This window comes from Pristiophorus japonicus, chromosome 15, assembly GCF_044704955.1.
Source record: "Pristiophorus japonicus isolate sPriJap1 chromosome 15, sPriJap1.hap1, whole genome shotgun sequence".
Lineage (NCBI taxonomy): Eukaryota > Metazoa > Chordata > Chondrichthyes > Pristiophoridae > Pristiophorus > Pristiophorus japonicus.
This window is the reverse complement of record NC_091991.1, coordinates 13,866,419-13,879,560: the sequence shown is the minus strand read 5'-3', so window position 1 is coordinate 13,879,560 and position 13,142 is coordinate 13,866,419. Positions and strand designations below refer to the sequence as shown.

The following is a 13,142-nucleotide window of genomic DNA, read 5'->3' as shown; positions in this document are numbered from 1 at the left end:
TTGCGGTACCCCACTAGTCACTGCCTGCCATTCTGAAAAGTACCCATTTACTCCTAATCTTTGCTTCCTGTCTGACAACCAGTTCTCAATCCATGTCAGCACACTACCCCCCAATCCCATGTGCTTTGACTTTGCACATTAATCTCTTGTGTGGGACCTTGTCGAAAGCCTTCTGAAAGTCCAAATATACCACATCAACTGGTTCTCCTTTGTCCACTTTACTGGAAACATCCTCAAAAAATTCCAGAAGATTTGTCAAGCATGATTTCCCTTTCACAAATCCATGCTGACTTGGACCTATCATGTCACCATTTTCCAAATGCGCTGCTATGACATCCTTAATAATTGATTTCATCATTTTACCCACTACTGAGGTCAGGCTGACCGGTCTATAATTCCCTGTTTTCTCTCTCCCTCCTTTTTTAAAAAGTGGGGTTACATTGGCTACCCTCCACTCGATAGGAACTGATCCAGAGTCAATGGAATGTTGGAAAATGACTGTCAATGCATCCGCTATTTCCAAGGCCACCTCCTTAAGTACTCTGGGATGCAGTCCCTCTAGCCCTGGGGATTGATCGGCCTTCAATCCCATCAATTTCCCCAACACAATTTCCCAACTAATAAGGATTTCCCTCAGTTCCTCCTCCTTACTAGACCCTCTGACCCCTTTTATATCCGGAAGGTTGTTTGTGTCCTCCTTAGTGAATACCGAACCAAAGTACTTGTTCAATTGGTCTGCCATTTCTTTGTTCCCCGTTATGACTTCCCCTGATTCTGACTGCAGGGGACCTACGTTTGTCTTTACTAACCTTTTTCTCTTTACATATCTATAGAAACTTTTGCAATCCGTCTTAATGTTCCCTGCAAGCTTCTTCTCGTACTCCATTTTCCCTGCCTTAATCAAACCCTTTGTCCTCCTCTGCTGAGTTCTAAATTTCTCCCAGTCCCTGGGTTTGCTGCTATTTCTGGCCAATTTGTATGCCACTTCCTTGGCTTTAATACTGATTTCCCTTGATAGCCACGGTTGAGCTACCTTCCCTTTTTTATTTTTATGCCAGACAGGAATGTAAAATTGTTGTAGTTCATCCATGCGGTCTCTAAATGTCTGCCATTGCCCATCCACAGTCAACCCCTTAAGTATCATTCGCCAATCTACTCTAGCCAATTCACGCCTCATACCTTCAAAGTTACTCTTCTTTAAGTTCTGGACCATGGTCTCTGAATTAACTGTTTCATTCTCCATCCTAATGCAGAATTCCACCATATTATGGTCACTCTTCCCCAAGGGGCCTCGCACAACGAGATTGCTAATTAATCCTCTCTCATTACACAACACCCAGTCTAAGATGGCCTCCCCCCTAGTTGGTTCCTCGACATGCGGGAAGAATATTCCCGATGTTGGGGAAGTCCAGAGTCAGGGGACACAGTCTTAGGATAAGGGGTAGGCCATTTAGGACTGAGATGAGGAGAAAGTTCTTCACTCAGAGTTGTTAACCTGTGGAATTCCCTGCCGCAGAGATGTTGATGCCAGTTCATTGGATATATTCAGGAGGGAGTAAGATCTGGCCCTTATGGCTCAAGGGATCAAGGGGTATGGGAGAAAGCGGGAAAGGGGTATGAGGGAATGATCTGCCATGATTGTATTGAATGGTGGTGCAGGCTTGAAGGGCCGAATGGCCTACTCCTGCACCTATTTTCCATGTTTCTATGTTTCTACAGGCCATGTTTGCCACGCACGGCCTGCCTGATGTCCTTGTAAGTGACAATGGGCCGTGCTTTACCAGTGCCGAATTCAAGGAGTCCATGACCTGCAATGGGATCAAACATGTCACGTCTGCCCCATTGAAACCAGTGTCCAACAGTCAGGCAGAACGAGCAGTTCAAATAATCAAGCAGAGCTTGAAAAGGGTAACTGAAGGCTCACTGCAGACTCGCTTATCCCGAGTCCTGCTTAGTTACCGCACAAGACCCCACTCGCTCACCGGGGTCCCTCCCGTTGAACTGCTCATTAAAAGGGCACGTAAGACAAGGCTCTCGTTAGTCCACCCTGATCTACACGAACAGGTAGAGAGCAGGCGGCTTCAACAGAATACATATCACGATCGCGCAAATGTGTCACATGAAACTGAAATAAATGATCCTGTATTTATGTTGAACTATGGACAAGGTCCCAAGTGGATTGCTGGCACTGTTTTGGCCAAAGAGGTGAGTAAGGTGTTTGTCGTCAAATTCGTAAATGGACTCACCTGCAGGAAACACTTGGACCAAACCAAACTCAGATTTACGGACTATCCAGAACAACCCACAATAGACTCTATCTTTTTCGACTCTCCAACACACACACACACACACACACAGGTGGCAACTGACCCAGCGGTTGACCACGAAGCAGAACCCATCACCCCCAGCAGCCCAGCAAGGTTCACCACCCCCAGCAGCCCAGCATGGCCAGCTGCGCAGCAGCCCAGCTAAGGCCCAACAAACGACTCACCAACACCAGCATTTGCACTGAGACGATCAACCAGGGAAAGGGTGGCCCCAGATCGACTCACATTGTAAATAGTTACACTATTGAGGGGGGCGGGGTGTTGTTATGTATGTAAACTTGTAATTACCATGTCTAACCACCAGAGGGCTTATCTCCTGGAGTCCCAAGGGATCCCATAATCCCTTGGGAGCACCTGTGTGTATATATATATATATATATATAAGGAGGCCTCACAGGCTCGAGAGGCACTCTGAGATCTGTAATAAAGGACTACTGTCATACCTTACTTAGAGCTTGCAGTATCTAGTCTGACTCTTTATTCAAGACATAACACTAGCCAATTAGGATCTGATGGTTCTGGGTCGGAAGGTTCTGGGCGATATCATTAAATCTGGCAAATCTGTTTAGTGATGTTCACCAGCCACTCTAATATACACTGAAGAACCCAGTCGTGCATTACATGGTAACTCTACACTACCTGAGCATTTGGCACAAGACACTATCTCAGTCTGGTTTGCCTTGTCGTAAGAACATAAGAAATAGGAGCAGGAGTAGGCTTTTGGCCCCTCGAGCCTGCTCTGCCATTCAGTGAGATCGTGGCTGATCTACCTCATCTCCACTTTCCTGCACTGTCTCCAAATCCATTGATTCCTGTAATACCCACCAGGGATGTGCAGCTCAAGGGATATTTTACATCAATGGTTTAACAACAGGCTGCAGTCAGATCACCTGTAAGGTGCCCCACAACATTAATCCTGCTGGTTGCTGGGCTAGACAGGAACATTTGAGGCAATTCAGTTGATGGGTAAGGCAGAGTTTTCCCCAAGTCTCTGCAGTTTGACCGCACTGATTGGTGAATGCTGGTGACCTCTGTGCACGGAGCTGCAGATAATAATGCAGTCGGGGGTCAGTTACCTGGGCAGCAGAAGCAGGGCGCGGACTGTGGAGGCGGAGACTATCAGGGCGCAGACTGTCAGGGCGCAGACCATCAGGGCCCAGGCTATAAGAACATAAGAAATAGAAGCAGTAGGCCATACGGCCCCTCAAGCCTGCTCCGCCATTTAATACAATATTGGCTGATCCGACCATGGAATCAGGTCCACTTCCCTGCCCGCTCCCCATAACCCCTTATTCCCTTATCGGTTAAGAAACTGCCTATCTCGGTCTTAAATTTATTCAATGTCCCAGCTTCCGCAGCTGAGTAGAGGCCCAACCTACTCAACCTTTCCTCATAAGTCAACCCTCTCATCTCCGAAATCAACCTAGTGAACCTTCTCTGAACTGCTTCAAAGCAAGAATATCCTTTCGTAAATATGGAAACCAAATCTGCACGCAGTATTCCAGGTGTGGCCTCACCAATACCCTGTATAACCGTAGCAAGACTTCCCTGTTTTTATACTCCATCCCCTTTGCAATAAACGCCAAGATTCCATTGGCCTTCCTGATCACTTGCTGTCCCTGCATACTAACTTTGTGTTTTATGCACAAGTACCCCCAGGTCCCGCTGTACTGCAGCACTTTGCAATCTTTCTCCATTTAAATAATAACTTGCTCTTTGATTTTTTTCTGCCAAAGTGCATGACCTCACACTTTCCAACATTATACTCCATCCGCCAATTTTTTGCCCACTCACAGCCTGTCTATGTCCTTTTGCAGATTTTGTGTGTCCTTCTCACAAATTGCTTTTCATCCCATCTTTGTATCATCAGCAAACTTGGCTATCAGGGCACAGACTCATCACCATCATCATCATAGGCAGTCCCTCGGAATCGAGGAAGACTTGCTTCCACTCTTAACATGAGTTCTTAGTTGGCTGAACAGTCCAATACGAGAACCACAGTCTCTGTCACAGGTGGGACAGATAGTCGTTGGGGGAAGGGTGGGTGGGACTGGTTTGCCGCACACTCTTTCCGCTGCCTGCACTTGATTTCTGCATGCTCTCAGCGATGAGACTCGAGGTTCTCAGTGCCCTCCCGGATGCACTTCCTCCACTTAGGGCGCAGACTCTCGGGGCCCAGACTATCAGAGTGGGACTGGGTCAGACCAGGAAGATGACGTTCCAGCAGCTTTGCTGCTGTTGTCAAGCAGTTGGGTTTGACTTAGCAACCAGCCAGTCCTTCAGTGTTGTACTGACAGCCCAGATACATTCTGTCACTACTGAAGAAAATGCCCTACACAGCGGAGTGGCCATGTCGCTTAATTCACTCGTCTTAAATGACACTGGGCTGTCCAGAAGCAAGAGAGATTAATGAAGCATCAGCACGGAGACACAGGGAAACAAGCGCTGGCAGTGGTGGGAGATGATGCACCGTTACATTGATGGACTTGGCTCACCCTTTGTTTGGATTGGGGCGGAAGTGTCAATTGAGTTTACATGAAGTTGGAATCTGCCAAGGTTCAGCAATCAGTTTGACTGTCTTCCTCCAATAGAGTGAGCATCGCCTGCCAAGCTGACTGAAGCTTTGCCATCTTTTTCCAGCTGTTCCTTTTAGGAACATAAGAAATAGAAGCAGGAGTCGACCATTCAGCCCCTCGAGCCTGCTCCACCATTCAATAAGATCATGGCTGATCTTCTACCTCAACTCCACTTCCCTGCTCTGTCCCCATATCCCTCGATTCCCTTAATATCCAAAAATCTATTGATCTCTGTCCTGAATATACTCAATGACTGAGCCTCCACAGCCCTCTGGGGTAAAGAATTCCAAAGATTCACCATTTTCTGAGTGAAGAAATGTCTCCTCATCTCAGTCCTAAATGGCCAACCCTTTATCCTGAGACTTGCCAGCCAGGGGAAACATCGACCTTGCATCTACCCTGTCAATCCCTGTAAGAATTGTATATGTTTCAATGAGGATATGTTTTGTGTGTGCAGAGGTAGATATGTTGAGCATGGAAACTCGAACAATGACTGAGAAGTGTGAGCAAATCAGCTTCTAACCAGCTGCATTGGGAAACGGCGATTGTGTCCAAAACACTCTTGGAAATTCAGAGCCAAGTGTGTGTCGAACAGGGCATCAAGGGGCAGCGGACTGTGTGTGACAGACTCTCAGCGGACTTTAAAAAAATTTGTTTCTGGGATGTGGGCGTCGCTGGCAAGGCCAGCATTTATTGCCCATCACTAAATGCCCTAGAGAAGGTGGTGGTGAGCCGCCTTCTTGAACCGCTGCAGTCCGTGTGGTGAAGGTGCTCCCACAGAGCTGTTGGGGAGGGAGTTCCAGGATTTTGACCTAGCGACGATGAAGAAATGGCATATATATTTCCAAGTCAGGATGATGTGTGACTTGGAGGGGAACTTGGAGGTGGTGGTGTTCCCTCGCACCTGCTGCCTTTGTCCTTCTAGGTGGTAGAGGTCGCGGGTTTGGGAGATGCTGTCGAAGAAGCCTTGGCGAGTTGCTGCAGTGCATCTTGTAGATGGTGCACACTGCAGCCACGGTGCGCCGGTGGAGGGAGAGAATGTTGAAGGTGGTGGATGGGGTGCCGATCAAGCGGGCTGCTTTGTCCTGGATGGCGTCGAGCTTCTTGAGTGTTGTTGGAGCTGCACTCATCCAGGCAAGTGGAGAGTATTCCATCGCACTCCTGATTTGTGGATGGTGGAAAGGCTTTCGGGAGTCAGGTGGTGAGGCACTCGCTGTAGAATACCCAGCATTTGACTTGCTCTTGTGGCCACAGTATTTATGTGACTGGTCCAGTTAAGTTTCTGGTCAATGGTGACCTCCCAGGATGTTGATGGTGGGGGATTTGGCGATGGTTACGCTGTTGAATGTCAAGGGGCGGTGGTTAGACTCTCACTTGTTGGAGGTAGTCATTGCCTGGCACTTGTGTGGAACGAATGTTACTTGCCACTTAGCAACCTAAGCCTGAATGTCGTCCAGGTCTGGCAGCATGCGGAACTGTGAGACAGACTCTCAACCATCCTTGTGAAGTAAATAATGGTATATTCACTGTGCTTCAAGTCAACCCATTGGGAGAAATTGGTGCCCTCATTAATAGCCCGTGTGTGTGTGTGTGTGTTTGTGTGTGTGGGGTGGTGGGGTGGTGGGGTGCATGGGGAGAAATCTATATGGTGCTCAGGTGTTTAGATATACCACAGCTTGGCTGGGTGAGCACTCTCACCTCTGGGTTAAAGTTGTGGGTTCAAGACCCGAGTATCGAGGGGGCACTGCAGGACGAGATGTTAAACACGGGCACTGTTGGGTTCCGGTGAAAGTTGAAGATCCTGTGGCACAAATTGAGGAACAGTAGAATTTCCCTGGTGTCCTGGACAACATTCCTCCTTCAAACACCACCAATAACAATCAGTCACGCATTTCACTGCCGATTGTGGGACCTTGCTCTGCGCAAAATGGTTGCATGTTTTTCCCTACATAGAATCTTACAGCACGGAAATAGGCTATTCGGCCCATCGTGCCTGTGGCGGCTTGCAGAAGGCGCTCACCCCTTAGTCCCACCCCCCCGACCCTATTCCCATAATATTATTTACAAGCTTTTTCACTTCCTTTTTAAAAGCTGTCCTGGATTCTGCCTCCATGCCCTGCTTTGACCAGACATTCCATGTCCCAACAGCGCTCTGTGTAAAAACATTCCCCTAACCTCTCTTGGCTCTTGGTGATGATCTTATAATCTTACATTCATGCCCTCTAGTCACTGACTCTCCAGCCAGTGGAAATAGATTTTCTCTAATTGCCTGATCTAAACGCTTCATAATTTCGATCAAATCTCCTCTTAGCCTTCTCTGCTACAAGGAGAACAACCCCACCTTCCCCAGTCTCTTTCCACGTAACTGAAGTCCCAAATCCCTGAAACCATCTCAGTGAATCGCCTCTGCATCTTCACCATGACCTTAATCCAGAGATCCTAATGTATCCCCTGTTGTAGTATCCCACTCTGTGGACGGTAGCATTGTGGTTATGTTGCTGGAGAGGCCTGGACTAATGATTGAGAGGGGATCGCATAGAAACATATAAAATTCTGACAGGACTGGACAGGTTAGATGCAGGAAGAATGTTCCTGATGTTGGGGAAGTCCAGAGTCAGGGGTCACAGTCTAAGGATAAGGGGTAAGCCATTTAGAACCGAGATGAGGAGAAACTTCTTCACTCAGGGAATTGTGAACCTGTGGAATTCTCTACCACAGAAAGTTGTTGAGGCCAGTTTGTTTGATATATTCGAAAGGGAGTTAGATGTGGCCCTTATGGCTAAAGGGATCAAGGGGTATGGAGAGAAAGCAGGAATAGGGTACTGAGGGAATGATCAGCCATGATCATACTGAATGGTGGTGCAGGCTTGAAGGGCCAAATGGCCTACTCCTGCACCTATTTTCTATGTTTCTATGTTGCTATGATTGCAGCGAAGCCCACATTCCATGAATTAATTTTATAAAGATCCCCTCGAGCCTGTTCACCATTCGATTAGATCAAGGTGGATTTGGACCTCCCTCAGTCACTGCACATGGTAGCGAAGCATGCTGGGATGGTCACAAGATAATTTGGCCCATCCTAATCCAGAGATCCTAACGTATCCCCTGTTGTAGTATCCCATTGTCTCGAGGGCTATTTAAAATGTAAACCTATCTTTTCAGATTAGCAAACATCAAGAGGAGAAAAAATCTCCGAGAATGAAAGTTGTGAGGAGTTCAAGTTTGAGCATCTTCCGCCACTGTGACTGAGAAAATCAATCCGTGCGCTCACGGGAAACACTGGCGCGCTGGAAAATCCCGCTCAACTTTCAACCTCCCGTGTCGCACCATTTAGCAACATGGAGGCTCACTGAATAAAAGGTATGTTCACATTAATGAAATCTCGGAGAGTAATGCACCGTTTACACACATGGGCAGTGGACAGTAGCGATGCGGAACCACAGAAATGCTGGAATGGGTAAATTCTGTACTCACTCAGCTCAGCAATGCTTCCCACACGAGTAACCAGCAGCGACTGCTCAAGAGTGCGGAGCTCTGACTGACTGTACTCCCGCGCTCCCCCAGACTCGCTCGCCTCCCTGTCCAGGTTCAAACTCTCCGGCAGGCTCAGGATTCCTGGAGAAAAAGCAGAATTAGAACAAGATTGAAACACATGCCATTGTCCCTCAGCAATTATCAACAGACTCATTCCATTCCAAGAAAGCTATACTCCTTGCAGTTTAGAAGAATGAGAGGTGATCTGATTAAAACGAAGAAGATTCTGAAGGGGCTTGACAGGGTAGATGCAGAGAGGATGTTTCTCCTCATGGGGGAACTTAGAACTAGGGGCTTAGTTTCAGAATAAGGGGCCGCCCATTTAAAACAGAAATGAGGAGGAATTTCTTCTCTCAGAGGATCGTGAATCTTTGGAATTCTCTGCCCCAGAGAGCTATGTAGGCTGGGTCTTTGGTGGAGATAGACAGATTTTTGAGCGATAAAGGGAGTCAAGTTTATGGGGAACGGGCAGGGAAGTGGAGTTATGGCCAGGATCAGATCAGCCATGATCTTATTGAGTGGCGGAGCAGGCTCGAGGGGCCAAATGGCCGACTCCTGCTCCTATTTCTTATGTCCTTGTGTAAGCTTTAATATCCTGTATGAAAGAATGTGCCGAATAAAAATTCAATGTCTTTACGATAAACTGGCATCTCCTCGCCTCCCGATCACAGTCTGAGCTTTACAGGCTTAGATAGCGTTCATTAAATGCAAAAATAACATCTCTTTATATCAGTGACTGATTGTATATAAATGTACATTCGCCACAAAATCAGACAATTCATCTCAATGTGGGCAAAATCCCATCTCGTTTACCCCGTAATAAAAATTTTGAGATTGTCACAGGTCAAATGTGTTATTCTGTCACTAAAACAGAAAATGCCGGCAATCTCAGTGGGTCAAGCAGCATCTGTGGAGAGAGAGACAAAAGGGATGCTGAGCCGACTTGAGATGGTCATGGCAGAAGTTAGACAAAGATTAGTTTCGATAGGGAAGATAGTTAAGATTAGTTTATTCTGCCCTCTGTCCACAGAACCCGATAGAGGGGGTTCAGACTGAGGGCCTGATAAGAGGGGAGGGGGTCAGACTGATGGTCTGGTGAGGAGGGGGGGGTCGGGGGTCAGGCTGAGGGTCTGGTGAGCAGGGGGGGGTCGGGGGTCAGGCTGAGGTCTGGTGAGGGGGTCGGACTGAAGACCTGGTGAGGAGGGTCGGGGGTCGGACCAAGGGCCTGGTGAGGGGTTCGGGGATCGGGCTGTCTTGGATCACAGTTACATTGCCAGTGTACACGGAGACCCAGAGGCCTGAGAGTTAAGTGAACATTGCAGCATAATAAAGCACAATTAACCACAATATGATTTTCATTATGTAAGTAACTCATTCCTGCTCTGAACTGTCCTGATATCCAAATGTTGCCTCCAACTACTCTCGACTTTCCATCACTCGGGTAACTGAGCTGTAACCGCCATTTCCGTACCAGGTGTGTGTCCAAGATTCCCCTTTATATCCTCCGGCCCCTAAAGTATGGGATAATTTAAACACATACTACTCAGGGGGAGAAATAATTGTTTCCACAAATTTAATAACCGTGTAGCTCTTTCGAAGAGCCGAGGTTTGGAAAATTGTCGTTTTTATTCCGCTGGCAGTCCCCCCCGCCCTGAAGCGGGAAGTGAGCTGAATGAATTTGCAAAGTCAGATACAATGAGTCAAGCCCGGTCCCAACCCTTCCCCAAAACCTAAAACCTGGGAGGGGAAACTCTAGGAGCAGGGACACTTTCTCCCTCCACTCCACTGACCGGGCATAATGGCCAATTTCAACTCGTTTTAAAACGAGGGTACAATAACTTGTGGATGTTGATTGAAATAATTTGGGTCAGTGATGCCACCTTTGATATTTGTGCTGCCCCCACATTCTCGCCCGCAAACCTCTGACTTTACCCTCTGCCCATAGCCCTTTATCAATCCCAAACTAATCCCGCTGCCCCGCTCTCTCCCCATAGCCCTTTATCAATCCCAAACTAATCCCACTGCCCCGCTCTCTCCCCATAGCCCTGTATCAATCTCAAACTAATCCCACTGCCCCGCTCTCTTCCCATAGCCCTTTATCAATCCCAAACTAATCCCACTGCCCCGCTCTCTCCCCATAGCCCTTTATCAATCCCAAACTAATCCCACTGCCCCGCTCTCTCCCCATAGCCCTGTATCAATCCCAAACTAATCCCACTGCCCCGCTCTCTTCCCATAGCCCTTTATCAATCCCAAACTAATCCCACTGCCCCGCTCTCTCCCCATAGCCCTTTATCAATCCCAAACTAATCCCACTGCCCCGCTCTCTCCCCATAGCCCTGTATCAATCCCAAACTAATCCCACTGCCCCGCTCTCTTCCCATAGCCCTTTATCAATCCCAAACTAATCCCACTGCCCCGCTCTCCCCATAGCCCTGTATCAATCCCAAACTAATCCCACTGCCCCGCTCTCCCCATAGCCCTGTATCAATCCCAAACTAATCCCGCTGCCCCGCTCTCTCCCCATAGCCCTGTATCAATCCCAAACTAATCCCGCTCTCTCCCCATAGCCCTGTATCAATCCCAAACTAATCCCACTGCCCCGCTCTCCCCATAGCCCTGTATCAATCCCAAACTAATCTCACTGCCCCACTCTCTTCCCATGGCCCTGTATCAATCCCAAACTAATCCCACTGGCCCGCTCTCTCCCCAAAGCCCTGTATCAATCCCAAACTAATCCCACTGCCCCACTCTCTCCCCATAGCTCTGTATCAATCCCAAACGAATCTCACTGCCCCGCTCTCTCCCTATAGCCCTGTATCTGTCTCTGCTGTGATTACTGACCCCTTTGTTTTAAACAATGTGACGGTGTCGACCACAAGCAGTCCCTGTGGCCGAGCATTCTGTGCCCAAAGAAACCTGTGTAAAGTTTCTCCCAAACTCGCCACACTCGGTGAGCATTTTAAATTGTTTTGTTTGAAGATGTGGTGTGTCACGTGTTTTACGAAATTTAAAGTGGAGTGATGATGTTTGGAAAAGGGTTATTTAATGGTTTACTTTACAAAGGTTTGCCGAGCTCATTAATGAAGCGATTCTGCCTTTAACTGTGGATCTGACCACGTTTGATGTTGGCACTGATGTGTTGAAGGTTATTGTATTAATGATTGAAGATTACTGGATATCTGACATCACCCCCGTCAGATCCTGCTGCCTCAGGTGCGATGTGATGGGCTCAGAAACTGTCAGCTGGGCTGATGTCACTGGGACAGACGCTGTGTCACTTGCAGGTGAATCATTCTGTTTTCCAGCTTTGCAGACACAGCAATTCACAGATGGGTGTGGCTTTTCAATCCACTAAAATATAATTTCCAGGTTATTTTAAAAAAACTCTTTGATTGTGGGTCACTTTGTTTCACAAAATGACAGGGGAGAGGATGGTAAATAACAGAGAATGCTGGACATGCACAATGGGATCATCAGCATCAGATAGAGAGAAAGAGAGAGCGAGAGGGACAGAGAGAGAGAGTGAATGAGTGAGAGGTTGTGAGAGGGGGCGGAGAGAGAGGGTGAGACAGGGAGAGAGAAAATGACAGAGAGAGGGGGAGAAAGATAGAGAGGGGGAGAGTGGGGGGCAAGATAGAGAGAGAGAGAGAGAGAGAGAGAGAGAGAGAGAGAGAGAGAGAGAGAGAGAGTGAGAGGGGATAGGAGAAATAGGGGGTGGAGAAGAGAGAGGTGCAGAGGAGACGGGGGGAGTGGAGGAGAAAGAGAGGGAGAGAGACAGAGAGAGCAAAAGAGAGAGGGAGAGAGAGAGAGAGAGTGAAAGAGCGAGGGAGGGAGAAGGCATGATTGATGGATGCTTTGAGCAGGGGCCTTCCCTGGAACAGAGGTTGCAGGGAGCAGGTGATAACCTGGAACCAGAGAACATCACTGATCACAGGAATCCCCAGCATGTGCGACTGGCATCTGAACCCCTAGATCAGAATCTAAAACCAGTGCTTAGCCTCCAGGCAAAACATGCGGGCCGTGATGCCCACTTTGTTTTTTTAAAATCCAGTCTCGGGATGTGGACGTCGCTGGCTATGCCGGCATTTGTTGCCCATCCCGAGGTGCACGGAGTGTCTCGCTCGGCCATTTTACAGGGCAGTTAAGAGTAAACCACATTGCTGTGGGACTGGAGTCACAGATAGGCCCAGACCGGGTACGGGTGGCAGCTTCCCTTCCCAGAAGAACATTAGTGAACCAGTTGGGTTTTTATTGGTGCTGATTTCCAGATTTTTAAAATTTTTTTATAAACGGAATTAAAATTCTCAGCCTGCCCTGGTGGGATTTGAACCCTCGCTCTCTGGATTATTGGTCCAGTAACAGAACCGCTACAGACCGCCCCGATCTTCTTGGCTTTGCCGTGCGTGTGAGCACCTGTGCCCATTCCGGTCTCTGAGGAGTAGTGACCTTCACACTGAAGCATCAACGATTGTCATATAATCATTACAAGATTATTAATGAATAATTCAGCTGGTCACTGGAGCTAATGCAGCCGTGAGCATCACGTTTCACTAATACTGGTCTATTTCCCGGCACAATACACAGGGCGAACCAAGATCCAGTATCCTCTTCATGTGAAGTGTGATTGGAGGGCAGGGATAACCAGACCAGGACATGAGGGGGTCATTCAGACCTCATGTTAAAGCTAGAAATTCTGCCCTTA

At 48.0% G+C, this 13,142-nt stretch overlaps 1 protein-coding gene across 1 annotated transcript in view; it reads right to left on the bottom strand.

The window, feature by feature from the left end:
* btbd11b (BTB (POZ) domain containing 11b) overlaps nucleotides 1-13,142 on the bottom strand; it is a 146,126-nt gene that overhangs the window by 61,740 nt on the left and 71,244 nt on the right. The window contains exon 2 of the mRNA XM_070900172.1: nucleotides 8,378-8,518. Within this exon, the coding sequence (XP_070756273.1) occupies nucleotides 8,378-8,518 (141 nt within the window). The remainder of the gene's footprint in view (nucleotides 1-8,377; nucleotides 8,519-13,142) is intronic.